The 27,515-nt window shown below is 34.7% G+C and overlaps 2 protein-coding genes across 2 annotated transcripts; one reads left to right on the top strand and one right to left on the bottom strand.

Annotated features, from left to right (window-relative positions):
- The first annotated feature begins 557 nt into the window (after positions 1 to 557).
- On the top strand, positions 558 to 16,921 carry LOC103972763 (chaperone protein dnaJ 10). The gene is made up of 10 exons (XM_009387113.3): positions 558 to 712; positions 1,197 to 1,302; positions 3,580 to 3,639; positions 5,893 to 5,975; positions 6,181 to 6,346; positions 11,208 to 11,337; positions 11,981 to 12,139; positions 12,235 to 12,401; positions 12,546 to 12,626; positions 16,629 to 16,921. Exons 2-10 carry the CDS (start codon positions 1,216 to 1,218, stop codon positions 16,695 to 16,697), a joined length of 1,002 nt encoding a protein of 333 aa, XP_009385388.1. The 5' UTR covers positions 558 to 712; positions 1,197 to 1,215; the 3' UTR covers positions 16,698 to 16,921.
- A 2,030-nt stretch (positions 16,922 to 18,951) lies between these two features.
- LOC135627095 (26S proteasome regulatory subunit S10B homolog B) lies at positions 18,952 to 26,872 on the bottom strand. Its single transcript, XM_065133057.1, has 10 exons — positions 26,679 to 26,872; positions 24,399 to 24,518; positions 21,765 to 21,901; positions 21,383 to 21,544; positions 21,198 to 21,284; positions 21,030 to 21,116; positions 20,693 to 20,830; positions 20,126 to 20,317; positions 19,914 to 20,012; positions 18,952 to 19,231 (listed from the first exon to the last, which is right to left on the bottom strand). Exons 1-10 carry the CDS (start codon positions 26,779 to 26,781, stop codon positions 19,157 to 19,159), a joined length of 1,200 nt encoding a protein of 399 aa, XP_064989129.1. The 5' UTR covers positions 26,782 to 26,872; the 3' UTR covers positions 18,952 to 19,156.
- Between the last annotated feature and the right edge of the window lie 643 nt (positions 26,873 to 27,515).

Raw genomic sequence — 27,515 nt, 5'->3', positions numbered from 1 at the left:
ATCCAATAAAATCTGAGTGGGTCGATTAGTCGAACCATAGGCTGAGGCTGGCTCAATGATCTTTCTAAAAATAATATATAAATAAATATATATATATATATATATATATTTATATATATATATATTTATATATATATATATATTCTCGAGAAATATCAAATATAGATGGGGACGAAGTATATATAGGTTGAAAGAGTAATGAATGCAATTTTTCTTTTCATAATTAAAGAAAAATTAGATGTTCCTGTGAAAAATTTAATAAAAAATTTCTCAATCGGGACCGACCAATTGAAGACATTTGCGCGGGTCCCACGCTGCAACTGAGAAGGTCGGCAATCGACGTATGGCTGCGGAGCCTCGGACTGCGCCAGTGGGTCCCAGACAGCAAACCCGTGCCTTGGTCACGTGCAATCCAGAAGTTCCGCACGTTATCTTATTCCGTTGATTCCCGTCGTACAAAGACCGTCACAACAACCATGTAACGGCCGTCATATCCTGACCCGTTATGTACATCACATGTGAGTGCTTCGAGGCGAATATAACGGTCGTTATCTATAATATCGGACACGCTGAATCGGGTGTCAACGCGTCTGTTCTGCGGTGGAAGCTCTGCTTGCCCATCACACTGTAGCCTCAGCAGGAGCAGCAGCTCCTCCGTTTCCCGACGCCTTCGCTTGTTACTCTTCCCCGATCTCCCTCCGGAAAACCAAGGGTTCGGTCTTGTTCTTCTCATCGAATCTTTTGCCTTGTCCTTTCCTCCAAGATAACCCTAGATCTCGTTGATCAGGTTTTCGAGAACAATTTATCCAACACTATATCTCATTTACCATCTTTTTAGCTTTACGAGATCAATTTTACTTCTTATCGGAAGAACACCCGGTCTTCGTTTTGTTTTCGATCTTGCTGTTTGGCTATCGATCTGATGTGTCGCTTGTTTCAAGTGGGAAATTTTCCAGTTTGATTACATTTCTCTTTAGTGCGTTGGTGTTGACATGTCATTCTCAAGAAAATCTTTTTTTTTCTTTTTTTGGATTTTAGTATCCGCGTATGGGATTTATTTTCGATTTATCTGGTATTTGACTTGAAATGAAGAAAGATTCAACTTTGCTTCAAATGTCTTGTTCGAAAGATTGACCTTTCGCTTGTTGTCCTTTTATGTAATATTTTTATTTGTTTGATTGAACTTTGTGTTGCAGGTAGGTTGAAATCAGGGTCATGGTGAAAGACACCGAGTACTATGATATACTGGGCGTCAGTGTTGATGCATCTGCTGCTGAGATAAAGAAGGCTTATTACTTAAAGGTGACAATCATGGCCCGTGCAAAGATATGGATCCATAGTTTTGATTGTTCACGGATTTCCTACCTTGGCATAATTCTCTGAAATTACTGAACAAATAGAAATGAACGGACCAGCGCACAGGACTTCTAACAATGTAGGTTTCAGAGTCTCTGAGTTATTGGCAATGATCCAAATAATTAAAAGTGTATTTTTTCAAGTATTTGTTAGCTGGATGCACTCCCAAACCAAATTGATCTAATGACTCTACAATTATTTATAAATTTGGTAATTGATTTGCAAGTTATTTCTGCCCAATCTAAGAAGAAATATAAATAATTAATAAGAAAAGCTGTCTCTTGCTCATCCGAGCTCCATTTTTCTTTTATATTTTCATCAATCTTCTCCTACTTGATTATTATTTACATATAAAAGAGTATAAAAGGTCCATAAAAACTATCTTTAACTTCATTGTTGTTTTTGCCCTCTACAATATGCAAATTCTTTCTGATTGTTCTCTTAATCTAACGCTAGTCTGGATTTATTCCCCTTGTATGTGAAATAGGTGCTGATTTGATCATCCAAAAAGCTGTTTTTCTTAGCCATGTATTTTTTGTTTTCAAACACTCCATATGTTCTTGAGTTATAGTTTTTTTTTTCTTATCTAATATTGCTAATTTCTTATGATACTTTTTTGTTCATATATCACATAACATGTAAAACAAAACTGGCTTTCTTATTATGTTCTTTATTGATCTTACGTTTTTATCCCAAGACTACAATTTACCTATCTGCCACTAAGGGTCATTGGGCCACGATACACTTTAGCAGCGTAAATAAGCATTGTATTCATTTATATAGTTATTGAATCATCCTACATTTGCGTAAGACTACCTAGAACTAGAAGAATAAACCCAATATCAATCATTCTCTACTTGATCATACTTTGTTCTTTAGTTTTGATTATTTTGACCAATCTATAATGAATGGTCTTCACACGTATTATTTTCTATAGTTTTTATTTTCTTGGTAATTTTTCTAGTATATATCTATTTGTTTCATCCCGTAATATTTTAGAACTGGTTCCAATTTTCTAGAGTGAGGAATCTAAGGTCCATTTGTGTAATAGACAATATGTGTTTGCACCTTTGTACCATGCCTGCTAGTGCTTTTCAATGGCTGTAGAATAATGTCAGTTCTAATTACAAGGGTGTAGATCGCCATGAGGATCATCATTTCATGACACAGGGGCATGTTAATGACTTTCTAGCATGGCATGTTACATGCAGTGCCACTAGATGGCTAAGCCAAATATTGTTCTAGCCATGTGTTGCTATTTTGGGCATGGCTTTAGATAGTATTCATTTTGAATGCTAGTCTTATAAAGCTGATGACAAGTCATGTACTGAATGACTTTCAATAATATTTATTTTGAATACTGATCACACATTTGTCTGCAACTTACATTTTGAGTACTAGTCTCATAAGCACTAATAAATTTCTTGTGTGTTCTAGAATAAAAGGCCAAAAATTGATGCACCAAACAGTCTTCCCCTTTGAGGAAACGTTTTTCCCTTTAATTTTGCATATGATATTGCTAGAATAAATTTATTCTTCTCTGTTTGCTTCTTTGAAGAGTGATGTCGCCATAGTCCATAACATTTTAAAAAGAAGATGTAACTCAGTCCCCAGGACTTGTTCTTTTTCCTTCTAAGATTTTGACCTTCTCTTCTATGTACTGCATTCATTCTCTACTTCAAATAAACTTAAATGAATGGTACTTAAAAGATCAGGCGTGTACATTTTCAAGATCAACATATGAACCAGATAACGAGTTAACTTATGATGCAACGATACTCCATCTGCCCCTTGTCCATTATATCCAAACTGACAAATAGTTGAAAACTTTGGTTTCAAAGGGATACGGGTGTGTTGTATGCCTGAAGCTGCAAGAAGCATGGATTGGGAGGCTCCTAGGTCCGAAGTTTCGATCAACATCAAAAGATCATAGTAATATGTCCAATTGTCACCCACATATATAATCATGGTATCTTCTCTCAATATTGAGTCTCATTCATGGTGTAACCCCATAATAAGCTAAAACAATTTTTCATGCCTTTTTATTTGGATATTCTAACTTTAAGATTACTTTTCTTAGATATATTTTGTATTGTAAATTTTGAATTGCTGGATCTTTCCCAAAACTCTAGATATTTGTTTTTCTCTGATTTAATTAATTTCAAAATACGAGTATTGATGTGATTGTTGAGATTTGCTCATTTTTGTCCATTCCTTATGTAGGCACGGGTGGTGCACCCAGATAAGAATCTTGGAGATCCACAAGCTGCTCGTAACTTCCAGGTGCTTGATGCTATCTTGATGGTCCTGGACATATTAGAACTGCAATTGGTCTTGATTGATTACATACTTTAGATCAAGGTGTGCAATACCGTACCGTACCGGTGTTTCGAGGTTGGCTCGGTATGGTACGGTACCGGTGTACTGAGCGGTATACCAGGACGTACCGAGCGGTACACCCTGGTGTACCGAACAATTTTATATATTTTCTTCATACTATAGCACTGCTACAGTATAGTACTGTAGCACTGTAACACTGTTATAGTGTAATACTGTAGCATTGTAGCGGTACTGGACGGTCCGCGTACCAGTATGCCGTCGGACCGGTACATACCGCCCGTACCGGGCAATACCATTCGGTACTGCATACCATGCTTTAGATAATATATACCTTATTAGACAAATGCAAGTGTCTTTATTGCCAGCTGTGTTTAATATGGTTTCTTTAGTTAGAACAGTAAAATCTGAGCTTTAAACCTATGTTCTGGTCCAGTTGATTGATAGGATTTTTCATTGAAGTATTTTGGAGATTGGTTCATTATTAACTACATTATGTATGTTCCATTTGGGTGCATTGCAGGAACTTATTTGATTTGCCATCCTCCTAATAAACCATCCAATTCCATTGCAAATTAATCTATGAAAGTATAAGGGACTGACAACTTTCTAGTTTGCTTTGGATACTTGTTTTTACAAATTCCAAAGTGACATCATAGAAATACACTAAAACTTGCAGTTCTAAATTCTAATATTGCACACTATTCATCATAAGGACTAAATTAAGGGAAAGACAATGGTAAAACCTGAAGGTTGCACTTTGAAGCATCTCTGTCTCTTGGGGACCATCTTCCGCTAAAAATATTTCTTTCTAGAGAACCCTGTGTAACAGAATATTTCATTACCATCTAGAGAAACTTTTTCTTTCTTGCTTGTGAACCTCTAAAAAATGTTTTTTCGAGTTAAGCTGAATTTTCAACATATCAACAAAGACATCATTTGCAAATGCATCATCCACAGTGATTCAGCACAATTGTCTTTTAGTTAAGTGGGCTGTTAGTTTGGCATAAGCAGACATTCATTCGCAAAAGCATTGCTCATTCAATTAGTTAAACAAATATTTTCTTCACATAATATTATATCACTATGTAGTGGGGCATAAACAGACAATGGAGTTTCTTTCTTATTGCATCCAATCTTCATGAATGAAGTGGGCTGTGAGGCATAAGTATCCTCTATGGTGATGAATGTTCATAAATTAGAAGGGCTGTCTATGTGATTTTTGTTTGTTTTTTTGGGCCATCGAGCTCTGTTGGGGCAATGCAACTGTAGGGTTTGTTGACTAGCTTCTCCAACTTAGAAGCAATATATAGCTACTATTTCTGATTAATCCTGTCTGTTGCTGCTATTTAGTTTGATAAGAGGTTACTTTTTCTAAACTAAAATAGTCTAATTTAACATCCTACCATGAGAGAATTCAAATAAGGATTTGCTACATTACAAAAGTATTTGATTACAGGAAGTAGTGACTGTTTGGTGCCTTCTAAAAGGCTTGCATATTTTTTAATCACCTTTTCATCATTGTTATTTTATATGGTAATTAAATTAAATTAGCAGCAATAGCGTATATGATATCTGTCAGTCACATCTAATTAGTGTCCTTGAGTCTATCTCTATCATGTATCAACACACTGTTTTATCATTGTGGCTTTTACTTAGCATGCATGTAATCTTGACTTTTGACGTGGATAAAATATTTACAAGAGTCTCTATTTTATTTATAATCATGCCTATATTTTATATCTCTATTAGTTCCCCAAGTTTGATAGTTTAAGCAAATGACATTAGCTTTAACTATAGAAAATGCTCTACCAAGGCTGTGATTTGTCTTCATGACATTGAAGCCCATTTCATCAATGTTTGTTACACAAAGCCAAATTTAGGCAAAACAAGGACTTGCTTAGATTACCAGAAAGATTTGGTGACATGTGAACAGCTCTACCATTTTGCATACAATGCAACCTCATGATTAGCAATCATGGAATACCCTAAAATGGAAATGACAGACTTTGTTCTTATGGTGTTGATTATCTCAACAGCATAAATAAGTTAATGAGGCAAGAAAGCAAACTTCCACCAAAATATTCAGTCCAACAGAAATTAGTCAAACTTGTTTGCAAATAAAAATTGATATGATTATATTGATCTCCAAGGTGTATTGTCAAATTATTACTGACTCTTATAATTTTCAATTTAAAGGTACTTGGCGAGGCTTATCAAGTCTTGAGTGATCCTGCAAAACGTGAAGAATATGATAAGCATGGAAAGGAAGGTGTTCCCCAGTAAGTCTATAAAAGAAAAACATGTTAAATTGTTCTACAATGTAGCTGTGTGGAATACAAGTCTGCAAATTGATCCTAGTTTCAAGTTTATTAAAAATATATCTCAGAAATAAATTAGGCATCCCTAATTTACCTGAGTTGATATTTATTATAATAAACATTGTTTAGTCATTATATTCATGTGGCTGTACCTTTTGTTTTTCAGGGATTCCATGATAGATCCTGCTACTGTCTTTGGGATGCTTTTTGGAAGTGACTTCTTTGAAGATTATGTTGGACAACTAGCCTTAGCAACCATAGCTTCCGTAGAAATTGAAGAAGAATCACAGGTTCCAGAAATTCGGAAACAAAGAGTGCAAGAGAAAATTAAGGTATCTAACAATAATGAAAGATGTTACATTCGTTTTGGTATAATTGTGAGAATTCATTATTTTTCTGGCTGATCATAGTTACTGATTATTAACTAAATGGTATTTAGCTTCTGTAACTTATTATGTTAAAAAGATAAAGATTAATGCTGTGAAGTTTGTGAAGAAAATTTCTTACACTCCATGGTTCTGTTCAACTGTCTGTTCTTTTGCACCGTGACCTTTTTGTATAATAATTATAGAACCATATCTTATAATCCTGTGTCAGCCAACTGATATAGATAGTACCTGAGTGATTAGTGTTGGCATTTTATCTAACAAACTTGTGACTTATCTAGTGCTATGATTCTCTTTTCATATATTATTTTATCATTTATTCATGGCATTTTGCAGGGTTGAAAGTTGAAACCAAGAAATATTTATTACATTGCTGATGTCTCTGAATGTTTTCAATAAAATCTTCTTGTTGAAGTATTTTCATAATTTTTTTAACCTCAAAAATCTGATTTGATTATGCTCATAAAAATTTGCATAAGTATGTGAGGACTGAGGAGTGAGGACTATCGTTGGATTTTCATGGAAACAATGTCATCAAGTCAACCATAATATCTATGTGATCCTTGCTTTTACTATATTCTCTGCCAGAGAGCTATAAGTATATGCTAAAACATCATTAAAATATTTTCCTAATGAAAATGGTGCCTACTATCATGCCTCTATTACCAGAGACAAACCTCGAAACCTTTTGTGCTGCGAAGGTGATGTCTGAGGGATAGGCTAGGTATGGTTTTAGTCAAATTTGGGTCTAGGTTCCCGTCATATCAAAATTGAGCCAAGATTTTTTAAAAAAGTTTAGGGGCACCTATGTTCCAGTCTGTCTTGTTTTTGTTTGCTAAAGAATTTCTGCTAGATGATCTTTCCTATAGATGCCTTTTTTCATCCTTGAAAACTTACGTACACGAGACTAATGAGATCTCAAATTTCTTTAAAAAATTGAAGTGCATTTCGGTAAAACTGTTACGGCATCAGCCTTTGAACTTATGAATCATAGTTTCAGGCAACTCACATTCAGCTAGATTTGCTGTTGGTGTTCCATTGGGATTGAACACAACTTGTACAAGCTTTTATGGCTGGAAGTATTTTATTCCCTTCTCTTTCTCTGCTTTCTAATGTATTATCTTCTACCTCTTATATGTTTCCGCTTTTCTTATTTTCTACTAATCTAATCAGTTTTTTTTCAATGGTAACAACTTAATGGTAGGCTAATGTCACATTATCGTTATGCAGTTTTTTGTGTTTCTTTGTTTTTTTTGGTCCTGACCCTACTGTCTGGTTTCTGGATCATGAGATTATAGTGAGATTTCATTGACATTTAGTACAAAAGAGTGGTCCTGTTGGGAAATTTTCTTAACAAGTCTAAAGTGTAGTGAGATATTGAGAGCTCACAAACAAAATAGTTGGCATAAAAGTGATGGGTAATGTTATGAGATGAAATTAATTATGCTACAAAGCACAGGTCAGAACCTTACTACATGGTGAAAGCCAAAAATATAGAAGAAACTCAGGCATTCAAATTTGGAAGAACCATTCTTAAGGATTGAATTCAAAATCCCAACTGGAAAGATACTTAAAAAGTCTTGAGGTTGTAGAAAATTCTATCAATTTAGGAGAAAGTGATAAGATGCTATGGAATGTGATCAAAGGTCCCTTGTCACTGATTAAGTGGATATGGCATGTGTGTGATCAAAAGCTAAATTGAATCTATTATCTGTATTATATTTAATATAGATTTTCTAGATTCCTATACTTTTCTGATGGAGAATCAAATTTCTTCTTCAACTAGTTTGATCACCACTATGCAATGTCCGATATGTACTAAACTATTGCAAGGATGACTATATGATTTGATGCAATAGAATTAGGTTTATAAAAACCAAGTCATTCTTAGATCTAAAGTTCAAATAGAGGTTTGGTCATTATTTTCATTTTCTGGGTGTTTGTTTGTAGTTATGTCTAGTCCCGTTGTTCTAGTAAAGTTGTGCAAAGTTGAATATCCCCCAGTTACTTTCTATAGTCGTTGATCTAGAATATTATCTAAGAGAATCCGAAAGAGCTTTCAATTCTGCCAAAGAAGAATAAATAATACAAAACGCATGTCATCCCCATGCCATTCTCCACGTTGGATGATGGACACCAACATGGAACAATCGGCATTCAGAAAAAAGGGGTGCCACTGAAATCCTAAAAGAGAAAAGGTAAAAGGGGACAATTGAAGAATAAATCTGGCAGAAAGAAATGATCAACACTAGCCTGATTCCTCCAGTGTTCTCTCCTTTTCTCCCAACCCCACATGTCAAATCTTGGCAAACCAGTAAACAGGCAGTGTGAGGTGGATATGAAGCAACAAACTCAGAAGCCAGATGACTTTGCGAAAAATTTTGTGGTTCTTCAATCATTGCTTCAAAACATTTTGAGACTCTTGTATTACGTATCATATATATGTAGGACACATCACATAATATGAATATAAACGTTAACATTATTGGGCTTGGAGGCTTGTATGTAATTTGAAATTTTGACTAACTTCTTAATGTCTCAACCATGCTTTTGAAGTATTTTGTGACTATGCATATCTCTGATTGTTTTATATATCATGATCATAGATTGTCTAAATTTTTCCAAATTTTATGTTGGCATTGAAGTATCATGTCTTGTACTTGACCATGCTTCATGCATAACAGGGTAGTAAATTAGTCAGCAATAAACTTACTATTTGACACTAAAGAGCTGTAGTTTAATCAAATAGATATCTCATGTAGATTAAATAACTTTGGCATGATGTTTGATGAATTAATGAAATATTTTCTTTCAAGTCCTTAATCCTCTCTCTCTCTCATCTTATTTCTTTTTATCAGTTTCTATTTCTCAGTTAGTATAATCACATTTTATTCTTGTTGTCTGACTTTTGCTCCACTAATTTTTATTCATATGATTTTATTTTTATTTATTGTCTCCATTTATTTACAAGGCTAAATTCAATGACCATTCCCTGGTTCGTGTGAACACTGCAAAAGTTTATTCTTAATATCAAGCCCACCATTTTACATCTGTTCAAGCGTCCCTAAGACTATCTTGTCAAAAGTTTGTGTTTATGTCTTGTCTTCCCCACATCATGCATTTCATTTCTATATAATACTACTTCATATAAATACTCACGTTATCGATATCATTGCTGCAAAACTTCATATTAGTTCACTTATCTTAGGGTGCATTTGAAAACACATTTGAAATGTGCACTGAAGGCTCAATACACATTTCAAATGTGAATTGGTGTTTGGTAATTTTTTTTTAAATCGCATTTGGCCTGGATGCTATATTAGAAATACTTAAAATGTTGATACTACCTGAGGATAGCATTAACATTTTAGAGTTTGTAGGATGCTAATAACCTAGTATAATTTTTTAAATTATGAAAATACCCTATGACTTTATTTTAAATTATAAGATTGTCAAAATGATTTAGTGAAAAACTAACATTATATATATTTCTATAAGATGAAATTATATTTAATTTTTTAAGGGTTATTTTATATTTATTTATATGATTATATTTTTTATTTATTATATATTTAGGCTATACAAAATTTTTATAAGAATATAGATATATTTAGTTACTTATTAATTTAAATAAAAATATATTCATTTTAAGATAAATATTAAAAATATTAGAGGGGTAAATTTATCAAAATATTCAATGGACTTTTGAAATATAATTTTACCAAACAGCACTTACGTCAATACATTTTTAATATGCAGTTTTTATCTATTGTTTACCAAACACTCAAAGTATTTTACAACTGCACATTCACTCAAATTCTGTTCTCCGAATGTCCATTAAAAATACAAATATGTTTTCAAACGTAGCCTTTGTACTTTTAAGGTTGAATTTAGTTGATATTAGGTCCTCAAGCCAGTTTTAAAGTGAAAAAAAAAAAAATCATCTCATCATAAATTATGACTAAATTTACACAATGTGCTAATGATACCATGGGATTTCCATGACCAACCAACCTCGTGACAATTTTGCTTTTAATCTTAGCTAGTGCAGAATTAATAGAAGCAAGAACAGAATTTGAAAAGTAATGAGAAAATAGGGAAAGGAAAACAGAGATATATTAGAAAGTGAGGGTGCTATATAAAGGGATAGAAGAAAGGAGTCTCTAGTGCAATGATTTGTTCCTGATCTTGACTTAAGTTCAGACAGACTTAAACTTTGTTAAATTATCAAAAACAAAACAAAATTGCAAAACACCAATGTAAAAGGAATAACTAAAACAGCTTCCTTGTATCAACAGCTACAGCTTTGCTTGACTTGAAACACCCGTTAATACATGCAAAAAAACCTGTCTAATTTTATTACCTCATGTGCCATTCTTAAATCTTTAATTTTCTCATCTGAGCTCATTTTTGTTTGGATCTGATTCCCTCTCACATTAGTATTGCTGCTGTTTGTTAGTTAAACATTTACTGCTACACTTTTCTTAATAGTTCCATCTTTCATGTTATTGCACCACCATCATTTTACTGATACACATGTTGTACCACCATCTTTCATGTTATTCGTAATGAACACTTGGCGTGTTCATTTTGTGCTTCTTTATCTAAGCAATATGAATCAGAAATCATGTAAGCATATAGTACTCTTGTAATGAAGATGAAATATTCTACATTTTCTAGTATAAATAATATGAGAATGTTCATGAAATACAGTCATGTCATAGACACCATATGTAGCTTCCATTATTAATGAGCTGTGCTTATTTTATAGACATATACAACAGTAACTTTTGATCTCCAAGTGCAGGAGTTACAGAAAGAAAGGGAACAGAAACTAGTCGAAATTCTGAAAGATCACCTGCATCTATATGTTTCTGGGCAAATTGAAGAGTTTGTAAATTGGGCAAACACTGAAGCTAGTCGTCTATCTCAAGCTGGTAAAATGCTTGGCAGCTTCTCTCCTCCCATTTGTTTCATTTCTTTCCGTGTTGTTCTTGTGACATAAAATTCAGATGGAAGAGTATCGTAAACAGAAAATACTTAACCAAGATGAAGGGGCAAAATAACCTGGCAAAGTAGAGAAGGGATTAGGAACCATGTCGAAGATATTGATATCATAGAAAGGGATCTTTTCTTCTTTTGTTCTTCTGATAGTAATATTATCACAGTTCCTGGTTTCTTCACCTATAGTTCTCTAAAATATTAAATTTCCCAATGCACTAACATTTTACTAGATTCAAGGTTAGCATTTAGAATAAAAATATTACAGCAAAGATGCAGCATTATCCATCACCCAGGTTCTAGGCTGCCATTTAGGCAGGCAATCACCCAACAATTAAATCTCTTCATTATAATTTTCTTTCACAAAAGACCTCTCTCTCTCTCTCTCTCTCTCTCTCTCTTATAATGCATATGTGGTACATTTCTCACAATATTTGAGATAAGAGTATGTTATTCAGAATGTGTGTGCACTGTGTGGAATGTATTAAAGTTTGCACTCATTCCATACATATTAGGCATCTTTTGTACTTGTAAATGATATTTCATTGAGAATTGCTCCTTTTCCTCGCTTATTTTCAGCTTTTGGGGAGGCTATGCTCCACACTATTGGGTATATATATGCCAGACAAGCTGCACGAGAGATCGGAAAGAGCAAGAGATACATGGGCATGCCATTTATAGCTGAGTGGGTGCGCAATAAGGGTCACCACATAAAATCACAAGTTAATGCAGCATCAGGTATTTAGGTGCCTTTAATGTGAATTTTCACTATTTTTTCGTGTGCTTTCATCATTAGGCTTTGGTTTAACACTCTAAATTGTATGATAATTTAGGTGCAGTCGCATTGATACAGCTTCAGGGAGGGATGCAAAAGCTTGAAGTGGGTGGAGATGAGGACATCATGAAGCACTTTGAAGAGAAAAAGGATGCAATGCTCAACTCTTTGTGGAAGATAAATGTGCTCGACATAGAATCAACCCTCTTACATGTTTGCCAAGCAGTAAGCTTCACTGCATCATTTCTTTGTGCAACATGTTGCATTGCATAGAATTACTATGATGGCAGTGTCAACAATGTATTTAAAGATCCTTATTGTGATTTAGAATTTTCCACCAACTAAATTTAGATTTCGGGTTGAGTTCAGGTTCTGAGAGATAATAGTGTTTCCAAGGATGTGTTGAAGTTACGTGCAAAAGCATTGAAGAAGTTGGGAACAATTTTTCAAGTAAGTGAAATATTTAGATGAAAACCTCATTTTTGTCAAGCTGGTTTCTGCCTTTCTGGACACAGCTCAATTAGATGGTTACATTTTGATGAGTCTGAAAGTAATAGATGGAAATTAGTAGTATTTTGAATCATAAATATCTTACGTGCATATAATTTTGTTTTCTCTAGATGATTAATGCTTTTTATGACCTTCATATTTTCTATAACAGCGTTCTTTAATAGGTGGTGACTTGCCCTAAAAAGGACCCTTTTCTCAATAATTTATCTGGAAACATCCCCCCTTTTTTAATACCATTTTTGCCCCTGAACTAGCTCATGCCCTCGCTACTGTCTCTGCCTTCCACTACATCCACCTCATCCTCTCCATTGATATCGCTGGCCTCACCAGCAACGATGGGATTGTCCCAAGGAAGGAGTCAATCATTGGCATAGGGGGAGGCAAGGGCCGAAGAGGAAGCTCTAGGTGATGAGAGGTTGTCACCCAGGGAGATGTCAAGATCATCAATAAACAAGGAGAAGAGCGAATGGGCCGGAGCAGTGGAGGAAAAAGGGGGAGGCTGGGGGTGGGGCTGGTGGCATTGACGGGAAAGATGGAGATATGGGAATGGCGGAAGTTGAAGAGGACAGGGAGGGCACAGACCAGTATAGGACAAGATCATCCGTTCGAAAAGGGATGCTGACAAGTAAAAGCACAAAACCTGAGAGTTCTCTATGGAAATTGCCCTTCTTTCATAGTCACACAACAGCCAGTAAATTAAAGTGGCTTTATCTTACATTGCAAGTTTTATTAGCAAAATTGTGTTAAATTTTTTTCATTCAAAATAGTCTTCCATATGCAGCTGTGGTCATTCAGTTTATGTTAGAATTTGCTTTTACTTATGGCATGGTGATAGGATACTTGTTCAAATATGTTAACATGAAACCTTTCATGCAATATATTAACTTCACTCTTGTAAGTCTGCTCTAGAATCAATATTAAGCAGACGTTGCAGCTGTGGTCATTCAGTTTATGTTAGAATTTGCTTTTACTTATGGCATGGTGATAGGATACTTGTTCAACTATGTTAACATGAAACCTTTCATGCAATATATTAACTTCACTCTTGTAAGTCTGCTCTAGAATCAATATTAAGCAGACGTTGCAGCTGTGGTCATTCAGTTTATGTTAGAATTTGCTTTTACCTGATACTTGTTCAAATATGTTAACATGAAACCTTTCATGCAATATATTAACTTCACTGTTGTAAGTCTGCTCTAGGATTAATATTAAGCAGACGTTGCAGCTGTGGTCATTCAGTTTACGTTAGAATTTGCTTTTACTTATGGCATGGTGATAGGATACTTGTTCAACTATGTTAACATGAAACCTTTCATGCAATATATTAACTTCACTCTTGTAAGTCTGCTCTAGAATCAATATTAAGCAGACGTTGCAGCTGTGGTCATTCAGTTTATGTTAGAATTTGCTTTTACTTGATACTTGTTCAAATATGTTAACATGAAACCTTTCATGCAATATATTAAGTTCACTGTTGTAAGTCTGCTATAGAATTAATATTAAGCAGACGTTGCAGCTGTGGTCATTCAGTTTACGTTAGAATTTGCTTTTACTTATGGCATGGTGATAGGATACTTGTTCAAATATGTTAACATGAAACCTTTCATGCAATATATTAACTTCACTCTTGTAAGTCTGCTCTATAATCAATATTAAGCAGACGTTGCAGCTGTGGTCATTCAGTTTATGTTAGAATTTGTTTTTACTTATGGCATGGTGATAGGATACTTGTTCAACTATGTTAACATGAAACCTTTCATGCAATATATTAACTTCACTGTTGTAAGTCTGCTCTAGAATCAATATTAAGCAGACGTTGCAGCTGTGGTCATTCAGTTTATGTTAGAATTTGCTTTTACTTATGGCATGGTGATAGGACACTTGTTCAACTATGTTAACATGAAACCTTTCATGCAATATATTAACTTCACTCTTGTAAGTCTGCTCTAGAATCAATATTAAGCAGACGTTGCAGCTGTGGTCATTCAGTTTATGTTAGAATTTGCTTTTACTTGATACTTGTTCAAATATGTTAACATGAAACCTTTCATGCAATATATTAACTTCACTGTTGTAAGTCTGCTCTAGAATTAATATTAAGCAGACGTTGCAGCTGTGGTCATTCAGTTTACGTTAGAATTTGCTTTTACTTATGACATGGTAATAGGATACTTGTTCAAATATGTTAACATGAAACCTTTCATGCAATATATTAACTTCACTCTTGTAAGTCTGCTCTAGAATCAATATTAAGCAGACGTTGCAGCTGTGGTCATTCAGTTTATGTTAGAATTTGCTTTTACTTGATACTTGTTCAAATATGTTAACATGAAACCTTTCATGCAATATATTTACTTCACTGTTGTAAGTCTGCTCTAGAATTAATATTAAGCAGACGTTGCAGCTGTGGTCATTCAGTTTACGTTAGAATTTGCTTTCACTTATGGCATGGTGATAGGATACTTGTTCAACTATGTTAACATGAAACCTTTCATGCAATATATTAACTTCATTCTTGTAAGTCTGCTCTAGAATCAATATTAAGCAGACGTTGCAGCTGTGGTCATTCAGTTTATGTTAGAATTTGCTTTTACTTGATACTTGTTCAAATATGTTAACATGAAACCTTTCATGCAATATATTAACTTCACTCTTGTAAGTCTGCTCTAGAATCAATAATAGGCAGACGTTGCAGCTGTGGTCATTCAGTTTATGTTAGAATTTGCTTTTACTTGATACTTGTTCAAATATGTTAACATGAAACCTTTCATGCAATATATTAACTTCACTCTTGTAAGTCTGCTCTAGAATCAATAATAAGCAGACGTTGCAGCTGTGGTCATTCAGTTTATGTTAGAATTTGCTTTTTCTTAGAATTTGCTTTTTCTTATGGCATGGTGATAGGATACTTGTTCAAATATGTTAACATGAAACCTTTCATGCAATATATTAACTTCACTGTTGTAAGTCTGCTCTAGAATCAATATTAAGCACACGTTGCAGCTGTGGTCATTCAGTTTATGTTAGAATTTGCTTTTACTTGATACTTGTTCAAATATGTTAACATGAAACCTTTCATGCAACATATTAACTTCACTCTTGTAAGTCTGCTCTAGAATCAATAATAAGCAGACGTTGCAGCTGTGGTCATTCAGTTTATGTTAGAATTTGCTTTTTCTTATGGCATGGTGATAGGATACTTGTTCAAATAAGTTAACATGAAACCTTTCATGCAATATATTAACTTCACTGTTGTAAGTCTGCTCTAGAATCAATATTAAGCACACGTTGCAGCTGTGGTCATTCAGTTTATGTTAGAATTTGCTTTTACTTGATACTTGTTCAAATATGTTAACATGAAACCTTTCATGCAATATATCAACTTCACTCTTGTAAGTCTGCTCTAGAATCAATAATAAGCAGACGTTGCAGCTGTGGTCATTCAGTTTATGTTAGAATTTGCTTTTTCTTATGGCATGGTGATAGGATACTTGTTCAAATATGTTAACATGAAACCTTTCATGCAATATATTAACTTCACTGTTGTAAGTCTGCTCTAGAATCAATATTAAGCACACGTTGCAGCTGTGGTCATTCAGTTTATGTTAGAATTTGCTTTTACTTGTTACTTGTTCAAATATGTTAACATGAGACTTTTCGTGTAATATATTAACTTCATTCTTGTAAGTCAATATTAAGCAGAAGTTGTAGTGACTGTGGCAGTTATCTTTGTTAGAATTTGCCTTGACTATGGCATGGTGACAGGATACTTGTTCAGATATGCTACAAGAAACTTCTTAGTTCACTCTATCTATTAACTTCACTATTCTGAACTGTCCCATAATCAATATGGATTTGATCAAGTAGATGAGCAGAACATTGCAGTGAGTGTTGCAGTTATCATGCTCATGTCGTCTAAATGTGATATTTCCTTTTGCGCAGGGTGCTAAAGCAATTTATAGAAGAGAGAACAGTCTTCGTGTGGAGAATGGCACCGGAGCCGTGCCATGAGTAGTAGTAGCCTTGTATCATATTTCCCACGTTGATGTTGATGGTGAAGGACACTCATGTTAGAAAGATAAATTATGGAGTATATTCATCTTGACTCCTTCCATGTACCGGGAGGAGGTTTGATGGGTGTTACCAAGTCATTCTTACTCAAGTTAATCATATTTTTTGTAAAAGGATTTGTGTGATCTATGGGTAATGTACCATGAGTTTATCTCTTCTCAGCATTTCTTTTTTATTCCCTTGTTGAATGTTTCAAGAATATAGAGATATAATTACTCAGTTTCTATATCAAAATTCTGTCGTCAACAGTTTAGTACAGTTTCAGAATATTTTAGGCTAATTATTTGTAGTTAGTTACCTCTAATGCGTTGATACTTATACTTTCAAAAGTTGTATTGGCATTCTTATAGTTGCGAAAATAAAAAATTACATTCTTATAGTTAGTTACCTCTAATGACATCAGTTTTATTGATGAAAAGATAAAAATAAAAAGTAAAAATATAATTTTAATGTTTGGTGGTGGATGACGGTACAATTGGTATCGATGTCGACGTAGTTCTCTGGCTGCCTTAGTTTTCGAGCTACAACTGCATCAGCATCGATGCAGAGTGACATGCTCCTCATGGAGGCAGGTGACGTCACGGTGAGAGTGAAACTTATCATCATCTGAGATGACCATGCAACTACACCAATGTCGACATCTGCAACGCCACTACCGACACCGTCCACCATCGAATGTTAAAATGATCTTTTTACCCTTTGTCTTTATGCTTCCATATAGGGTAAACAAACTTAAATATTTCATTTTCGTAACTATATAAATGTCAATGTAACTTTTTTAAAATATAAAGACCTTTAAAATATAAAGGTAACTAATTACATCAAGTAATATTTGATTAACCTGAATATTTTCCAATTATTTTCTCCTGCATGCCATTATTGTTTTTGTTTAGTCGTCAAGTAAATAAGAATGTTTATCAACCAACGGTATCGTAAACTGGTTTTCCAAGCATCATCAGACATAAGGGTTTGCTCCAAATGTACATGCATGACATAAAACTCTCACGCTTATTATTGAATAAAAAGGGTATCAATTACTTTGTTTTACCGAGTCGACTAAGACAGAATAAGTTTTTGTTTCCATAGCCTGTCGTGGCTCATGGGTGTGCTAACAAGACTTTGGAGATGAATGAAGCATCCCCGGAATCAAACAGAGTGCAAGATATGATCGCCCTGCTTGATCTCTTGTTAAACCTCCTTTCAAGCAATGCCCGACCATTTCACACGGACCAATGGTCCGAGCATGAAGCGGTACACCATTTTGAACTATCTAATCCCAAACCATTAAAAATAATAATAATAATAATAATAATAATAATAATAATAATAATAATAATAATAATAATAATAATAATAATATTTAACAAACATAAACACCACCCCTAACCATTTTGAACGGTCTAATCCAAACCATTTAAAAAAAAAAAAAAAAAAAAAAAAACATTTAACAAACATACTTCAGGGGTTCCATGTTTGTGAACAATCTTGGCCGATGGGTGGGTGGGTATGCTTCTGCGTCTCTTCCTAGTGCTTCCTGCTTCCTCCTCTTCCTTCACTGGCTTTGTGGGTCTGGCATGTGAAACTCTTAGCTTACGCTTTAAGCTGAAAAGAAACCCCAGCCTATGTCTACAATGTACTTACATCTTTACAGACCCTCTCTGTGGCTGTTTCTCCAACTGCACACTGTTAACTCAACTTTAGTACAGAAGATTTGTATTTGGCAAATTCTTCTTACCCTAGATGCAATTCATAAGTGCTTCTCATTCTTTATCCAATGCACTAGGGTTTACATATTTAGTGATACCCCTATTGAGTGACATCTCAAAATATATATTAATGAAACCTTCCGCATTCCATATCCTTTCTCATAAACAAAAAACCTATCCACATACTCAACTTAATCCACCAGACAAACCTAACCCTATCTAGCTGAGGTTCAGATCAAGATATCTTAGTCCGATGATGGGTGAGTCGGGTCAGGTTGACCCTGCATAAATTTACATCTATCTAACTCACCCCAAACCAGCCTAACCTTTTAATAACCCTTAATAGTCCTTTATCAAGAAATTTAAACTGTTACCCAACAAGAACAATATACAAGGTTTCCAAATAGATGAATGCAGAAAATAACAAAAGCGATGTAAAATTGCAGGCATTAACAAGACACAAGTTAGGAAGTCATACAAACAAAAGCTAAACAACCAATTACAGGATAAATGAAATAGCATTACTCGAGCAAGTACCGTATACAAGTTCTGGAAGGAAGAGATTCTTCAGCAATTCAGCTTTGATCCAACAAACAGCAGAAGATCTAATTAGTGAGGTCAGATGTGCAGAGCAACGAAAGTTACAAGAGATCCAAGCATTAAGATCCTAAAATGGGTATAATTAAGAGCAACCTAATCCTTGCCGAAATCAGCATTGTAATGAGCACTTGATTCAAGCTTCTTTGCTTCATTCAATTTCCTGACAGCCTAAATCAGTCAATAGAAAGAAAAGATATCTTAGCATTTTACCACCAGATCCAACAGTGATCATGACAGAAATTAAAACAATGCAAAACCATTGAGAACACTAATGTTCCAATTAAACTACAAGGCTCAAAAGTGATCATGACTGAAGGAATTAAAACAATGGAAAAGCATTGAGAACACTGACATTCCAATTAAACTACAAGGCTCAAACTTCAGAAGATCATAGAATGGAAACTAAACTCTCAATCCGGAGAAAAAAAGACCATGTTCATGTTACGACAACATCAACCAAGATTACGAGCAGCAAGTGTATTAACAGAAATGACTGTAGCGACCAAAATAAAGCAACGAGAGACAAGAACTATGGCCCTAGTCCTCATGCTAGGATAAAAGAGTTTTTTTTAGAACCAATCAACTGTAATTTTACAGAATCCGCAGTCACAAGCAAACCAACTCCTCGAAAAAGAGCTCACATGATATCTGAATGATGCATTTTAGAAGTTAATTCTAATACAATCAAAAATAAAATGAGAAATGCTAGTATAACTAAGAGTTGTCTCATATCTGTTCCTTTATATAGGTCCTATAAGAAAAAGTCAGTGAAACAACCATCTTTTTCTGAGACACCACTTATATTTTCTCGTAAGGTCCTAATTATTTTTATGAAAAGAAAAAAAATTACCTTCATAAAGTCTTCATGAATAACATAGTCACGTTCTGCACGAATTGCTGACATACCAGCCTCTGTGCATACATTCCGGAGATCTGCTCCATTAAAACCCTAAAAAATGGATAAACAGAAATTGAATGAATGTAAAGATAGAAACAGGAATGACAGGATTTATAGTTTGCTATTATCACAATACGCTTATCGAGTATGGAAAATACACTTGCCTCAGCAAGTTTTACAACTGCTTCATAGTCGATATCACCATGTTTCGCTATTCCAGCAGCATGAATTTTAAGAATTTCCATCCTCGACTGTTCATTTGGTAATGGAATCTCAATTTTCCTGTCCAACCGGCCAGGGCGAAGAAGAGCTGGATCAAGGACATCAGGTCGATTTGTGGCCATGATCATTTTGACCTAACACCATGAGGAAAAACATGCTTATTTGGGGATAATGATATGCATAATTCAATAGAAGAAAAGCAGTCCCAATCCCAAGAAATCATTTGTTACAAGCATTCATAAGAAAATGCTTGGATTTTTATAATGTAAGTACAACAAAGACAATTATTATATAGTAATTTGCATTTATAGAACAACTAGTATTTGGCCTTATCCCTAAGAGTTTTATATACCTTGGCGACAAACTCAGTGTCTCCATCAATGTCACATTTGTATTTCATTTAGGATTCAAGTCATAAAAATAATCTATTTGCTTGAAGGTAAGGTTGAGTGCATCACACCGAAGAATAACTTGTGCACTAATTTCAAATTAGAGATGCAAGATAATACCTTCCCAAGTTGATCAAATCCATCCAATTGATTGAGTAGTTCCATTAGAGTTCGTTGAATCTCACGATCAGCACTGGTACCCTCACTGAACCGGCGCCCACCAATGGCATCAATTTCATCCATGAAAATAATGCAAGGCTGAAAAGAATTGCACAGATTTAGAAATGTCCACAACCTGGATGCTACTCATGTAAGATGGATTCTTATACATGTAATTTTTTGGGAAATCAATCACGAAACAAATATTGTTATTAATGTCTCACCCTAGTTAGTTAACTAAATACACAAAACAGGAAAAAAAAATAAACTGACAGAATTTAAAGAACAAAGGGTTTACTTGATGATCACGTGCATAGCCAAACATCTCCCTGATCAATCGGGCACTTTCACCTATATATTTGTCAATTATAGCACTTGACACTACCTACACATAAAGGTCAAAAGTTAAAAATTCAAAAGGAAGAAATAACAGAATATTTAAGTTTTAACAACAACAAGAACCAACCTTTAGAAAGTTTGCATCTATATTGCTAGCAATTGCTCTAGCCAGTAATGTCTTTCCAGTTCCTGGGGGACCATAGAGAAGGACTCCCTGTAGTCATAAGATAAGTTCTACAAAGGTCATCTATCTTCTTAGAAGGTAAATTCAGTTGGCAAGAATTCAAACATAATCAAATACTTTATACTAACCTTTGGAGGTTTGATTCCTACTCTAAGGAAGAGTTCAGGATTCATAAGAGGCAGTTCAATGGACTCTCTCAGTTCCCTTATCTGATCAGATAGTCCACCTACAGCAGAGTAGCTAACATTTCCAGGATCTTCATGAAGCATGTTATACACAACAGGATCAACCTGCAACCAAATGGCATATAAGAAACAAAAGTTCATTGACATCACATTTTGATATCCATGATATGAAAAATTAGTAATGCCGCAATTTCAGTGCATTGACTTTTGCTCTATAAAATCCATGACAAACAATAATTAGTGATAAATTAGTAATGCCGCAAGTTGAATAAATTTTATCTCAAATACATAAATTTCAAACATGCAACAAAATATTGAAACCAACCTCTCGTGGAAGAGCACGCATAATGGTAAGAGTAGTCATGTCAAGAACCACCCGTGTTCCAGCTGTCAGCTTCTCTTTGTCAACTTTACTGCGGCAACCAACAACATACCTCGGACCACTGCTTGCCTTGACAATAACTGGAGAAGAAACACAGCCATACCCTTAAAATAGTTCACACTAACTTCAGGCATAATCATAACCAAGAGTACCCTTGAAGCAAGAAAATCAGTATCAAAAAATCACGAGGAGCTTAGAGAAGATTAAAAGCATAACTAAGGATTGTTGAAGTTGAAAACTCACTGTTCCTGGATGCACATGATGATATTCCAAAGCCTTATTAAATTGACTATAAAAGTTTGGAGTAAACTAAGTTTAAGTGTTATGTTGTTTGCCATTCCTAGAAGGCAATCCTTCCTCAGAGGTGACTACTTTAAAGCTTTAATTTGTTTGAATACTTAAACCATCAAATTGATTGTTCCAAGCATATGCTATGTGCCAATGCTCGACTGCTAGCATAGTTCAAGGTATCGGCTGATTCCGTCACGAAAGGCATGGTCCATATCGGTAAGGCTGATCCAAGTGCAACTGGTGTCTTGACCTTATAAATGGCACAAAACAATTAGATAAGTCGAACTCTTCTGGTGTTGGACAGTTTCAGACAACTTTAGTCTATTTGACATCCTCAAAAGAAGAAAGAGAAAAAAGAAGGAGAAGCGGTAGGAGAATAAGAGGAATGAGATAGAGGAAAGACAAAATATGTTCCTGCAACTGGGAAGAGATACATTAGTATTATTTGATTTCCTTTGAAACCATCCCATTTTCCATTTACCACCATTGTTGTAATATTTCTCTCATCCACTATCATATAAGATAGAAAGGCTACGGAGAGAGAAAAAAGACAATGAAGCAAAGTCCTAAATATGTTAAGAAAATAAGGATGATATCACAGAGATGGAGGTATCAAAAGATTCACAAATAATGTCAAATCTTTTTCTTTATCTGATTCCAGATTAGCTTATACCACCTGAATGGTTAACAAGAACCACTGGGGTGTACAGTGGGATCTTCAAAATTACAATTTAATAAATTTTGAAGTCTTTTGTATGATATATATCTTATATATGAACTATTATCGATTTCCTTTATAGTTATATTTTTGGTACAAATATTTTATATTTAAGCTACATACATTTTTTTTCTAAAAAGGCAGATATATTACAAAACATAAGATATTTTTATTTTATCAAATTATATTTTGTTTCTATGGTGCTTTCCCATTTATGTATTATTTTTACATTAAATTAACTTCTCGCCACCCTTGTTCTTGTAAATATGATCTGAACATTCCTGACCAAATCATACCTAGACAATCCTGAACACAATCTTGCAAAGAATAATTACAATGCCAAATAAACAACAAAATGGTCCAAGTTAAAGAATTAGCTTCTTCACGAGCCATATGCCCTAGACAATCGAAATTTGAATTAGTCATTCATCATAGACAAAAGGTAAATGGATTTTAATCATGTGAGAATTGGCACCACGAAACAGGGTTCAAAACAAAGAGCCAAAAGGCCAACAATATTTAATGAATTGATCAAAGGCAGGTAATAATATTAATAGAGAAACCTTTATAAATGCCTTATAAAAAGCTTCCAAGAAATAGCATAACATAATGACACCTTTTTGAAAGTGGCAAAATGATAACAAAGTTTTCCCCAAAACCAAGTGGGATTCTTCTCAATTAATGAATTTGATCAGGCCCTATATTCATTGATGCTGGGACACAGACATAGGTTTTGGATTCAGACGAAAATCTGAGTTCTTAAGTATTCAAGTTGACAAGCCAAAGAAGAATGTTAAGGGGATATATTTATCAAAACCATAGACATATATAAAACTTAAAATTAGAACATAGAAGTGAGATATGAAACAAATGCAAAATATTTCAAAACGAGCATCCAAAAGTTAATTTACAAACTCTAGACCTACATCATTTCTGAATATTAATATGCATTTCATGTTAAGATTAATTTTACAAGCACATTTTGACATATCTTCTCTTGTTTCAGTTTGTTTCAAATTGAGCAATCCTTTTTTTACCAGTTTATATCCTATCAATTCATCTACCTGGATTGTGCTTGGATGTAGCGATTGGAACTATGTGTGCCACCTACAAGGCGACTGTTGTTTTACATCACAATATAGGTTGGTAACCTAGGGAAGCTTTAAAGAAGTAGGAATTTTTTTCCCCTTCCAATAAGTAGGTCACCCATCCCTCACTTTCCTATCATCAGGAACTATGTGACAATATAGGTGAGAGAGTGTCATATGTGGCGTGTCACAAGATGGAAACACAGAGAAGTCAACGGCATGTGACCCGCTTCCTCTTCTCCTTCTCTCCTCGTACTCTTCTTCATTACAGGACCAAAACACATGTTCAAGCATGTCCAAACACTTTCCCTTGATTATCCAAGTGCTTCAACTGCTATTGAGCATTATCCACTTAGGCCACAGTTATAGGCTATATAAGTATCAAATAAATTTAGAAAATGCAAGAAATAAGATAGAGGGCTTCAAGGAAAAGCTGCAAACAAATTTGTCATCATGAGTTTGAATAAAGTTAATACTTACATCGCTCATTATCGAGTGGCCTAAGAACCTCTCCAATAATTTGCCCTACACTCTGGAGCGACTTCAGATCATCTTCAGTTTTAGTGAACTCCTTCTTTGAGGCCCTCAAATTCTCGCGTACTGCATTTTGTTTCAATCACAACCATTCGCATAAAGGCAAAATGATTTTGCATATTTACCATATGGTAACAAATATAAAGTTATAACAAGCAAACAAAATATCACTTACCAAAATGTCAGTGTCAATTAGCATATAAGCTAATCATACAAACATAAAGGACAGGATTTTCAATGCAAAACAGAAAATAGCAGAAAATAGAAATAACATATAGCACCAAGTAGCCGTACCATAGACTTATTCTTGACTCTACAAGCACAAGAAAAATAAGAAAGAAAGAGAAGTCATTTCTAATTGCATTGGACTTTTGAGTCATTTCAATGCCCTCCAATCATCAGAAAATACTGACTGAATAAGCATGGTACACATGCTTTCAGTTTGAGTGAGCAGTCGAGCAGAAAAATGTCAAACTTATTTAGACAGGAAACTCTGACACAACCAGCTGGCAGCTCATTGGCATGTGTGATGAACTCACAAAAAAATATAGGTTAAGGGCATGTTTACCTATAAGACACTCTCCTGTTTTCAAGAAAATTTATCTAGTGTGGACTAGCAGAAAAGAGAGTGGTGGTTTAGAACAGGTTGCTTTTCTTGTTTACTAATTTTGTATTGGCTCACCAAGATGCGTAAGGGGATCTCACCTAGATTTGAATTTTGAATTAAGGCTTCCCAGCCAGCCTGAGTAAAGATGCATTCCTACATAATGTGATTAACAACTTCTAAGCTACCTTCTTAAAGAATGCATAATAAGTCTGTTTGCACCCCTTTCATAGCAACAAATCATTGGTAACAATTCAACATTTCAAAGTCATCCACAAGAAGCCATGGATCGTCAGTAGTGCAAAGCCATTCAAAGCAGACCCCTGATCCACAAAAGGTTTGTGATATAATTTGGTGAAAAAGTAAATTTTGACTCCAGCATTCAGCTTCAATGACACAATGATTGCAACTGTAACCTCTTATTCCTATGTACAGGGCAAACTGTGCCACCATCTCAAAGAGAGAGAGTTGGATAAAGAAACAGATTTCAATCAAAATACCCACATGTTTATCCACCAATCTTTCCAGACTCTGTCATCAAGGCCCACCTTGTATCAGTTGCTTACTATTAATGATACATTCCATGGCATGCACAATGTCCCTCTAAATGAAGGACCAAGAAGAGTTAAGAGAACTTTTGAACAGTGCTAAAAAAGGATCTGGCTCAACTAATCAGTAATTTCCAAGGCTCCTTGTTCATTATAATCAATAACTACTATTTGTCTGACATTATAAGGTCATGACATCAGATATCTACCTTGAGATTGCGAGATTATGCCATTAGAAATCTACCTTCGCCTAAAATCCAGCAAAAACATCCAGTCCAGCCCCTAAAAAACCTTGTCAACTTAGGTGGTGGATCAACCCATTTGGTCAGAGCAAGCAAGACATATGAAAGATTGGTAAAGAAGAAAATACACTGTTTAGAAATCCTAAGAGGTCTTCAAACAGTAATATCCATGCTCTCCAAAGTAGCAAGCCAAGAAAACCAAGTTTCTTCACACTAATTTTTTTGTATTCATGACTCTCCAGGTCCTTTTTATTTTATCACATCTAGGTCCCTGTCTGATACCATTTGATTGCCTAAAGTTCCTGCCAATTTAAGTTGCAATAATCCTTCCCACATAATCAATCATCAAATCAACAGCTTTTTCTTTGCACAAAAAACAACTAGAACATTCAATCACAAAAAACAACTAGAACGGAGTGTGTGTGTGTGTATATATATATATATATATATATATATATATATATATATACTCCGTTGAACACACTACCTAATAACCAGCCAAAATCTAAGATCAGCAGAATCATTACCCACTACAAGCCGTTCATCTTCCTACAACAATAACTAGCAAAATCCTCTTGTCTCCAGTTCAGCCGAACAACAAGATAAAAATTCCGCCTTTCAAGGTTTATACTGCCAGTCAAAAAGATCCGTGTGTTCAGAAAAGAATAGGGAGCGAAAAGAAGAACCGAAAGGAATGAATTATAACCCTAACCCGAAAGAAAATAATCCAGAACAACCTCATTCATCACTCGGAACTAAACCCAAAATCACCTACTGAAAAGAAAAGCAACATGAAATCAAAAGGAGGATCAAGGTAGATCGAGACACGTACGTGTCCTGAGCCTGGAATCGAGCTCCTTGTGCTGGAGGAGCTTCTTGCGGTACTCTGCCACCGCGTTTCGCCGCCGAACGGCGTCCTCTCCGCCGTCGCCCATATCTTTCCTCCCCTTGATGGATCAATGCCGGCTACGGCGCCGCTCTCTCTCTCTCTCTCTCTCTCTCTCTCTCGGGGGTCGGTCGATTGTGGAGAAGGAGATCGACTAAGTGAGAGATGGATACCTATTTATTATTAAACGGATCGATCTGCACTCTTCTATCCACGGACCCGATAATATGATCCGACTCCGATAAGGATTTCCACGTTTTCAATACATACTGAATCACCCCTGAAATTTCTTTTCAGAAAAAAAAAATTCAATTATAGAATAAAAATATATTAAAAAAATTCTGAATGGATCAAATCAGGCAAATGAAATTTTAATCCATGGTTCATCACAATCGAGTTCAAAGATCTAATTGATTCCATTCTCCTGATATTATCGAATATATATATATATATATATATATATATATATAAACTGAAAAATCGATTTTGCTTTTTAAATACTAATGCATTTAAATACCAAGGACAAAATATTAAGAATGCCTTTTATTTTTTCCAAGAAGAATATCGATGCATGCGAAGAGTTTTGAAAACATTATTACATTAAAGAAGGGAAAGCAAAAAAAAAATTAAGGTATTTTTAAAAATAATATAAAATTCTTTATTTTTTGCAGAAGAATATTAAGGCGTCTAAAAATTATGGGCAGGCTTAAACTCTTTCCTTCTCACATATACCAATACAAACATCAAAAATATCATATATTTAGAACAGTAAATAGGACGGAA

This window comes from Musa acuminata, chromosome BXJ2-11, assembly GCF_036884655.1.
Source record: "Musa acuminata AAA Group cultivar baxijiao chromosome BXJ2-11, Cavendish_Baxijiao_AAA, whole genome shotgun sequence".
In the NCBI taxonomy this organism is placed as follows: Eukaryota; Viridiplantae; Streptophyta; class Magnoliopsida; order Zingiberales; family Musaceae; genus Musa; species Musa acuminata.
Note: the sequence above shows the minus strand (reverse complement) of the source record. Positions and strands in the feature narration are given on the sequence as shown.

What these genes read in the sequence shown, in the direction of transcription:
- LOC103972763 (XM_009387113.3), top strand. Translation starts at nt 1,216, where the DNA reads ATGGTGAAAGACACCGAGTACTATGATATACTGGGCGTCAGTGTTGAT. An exon ending in AAGCTGCTCGTAACTTCCAG is followed by an intron (nt 3,640 to 5,892) that starts GTGCTTGATGCT and finishes TTCAATTTAAAG; the next exon opens with GTACTTGGCGAGGCTTATCA. An exon ending in AGTTGGGAACAATTTTTCAA is followed by an intron (nt 12,627 to 16,628) that starts GTAAGTGAAATA and finishes CCTTTTGCGCAG; the next exon opens with GGTGCTAAAGCAATTTATAG.
- LOC135627095 (XM_065133057.1), bottom strand. Translation starts at nt 26,781, where the DNA reads ATGGGCGACGGCGGAGAGGACGCCGTTCGGCGGCGAAACGCGGTGGCA. An exon ending in CGATTCCAGGCTCAGGACAC is followed by an intron (nt 24,519 to 26,678) that starts GTACGTGTCTCG and finishes AACAAAATGCAG; the next exon opens with TACGCGAGAATTTGAGGGCC. An exon ending in TTCATGAAGACTTTATGAAG is followed by an intron (nt 19,232 to 19,913) that starts GTAATTTTTTTT and finishes TGACTGATTTAG; the next exon opens with GCTGTCAGGAAATTGAATGA.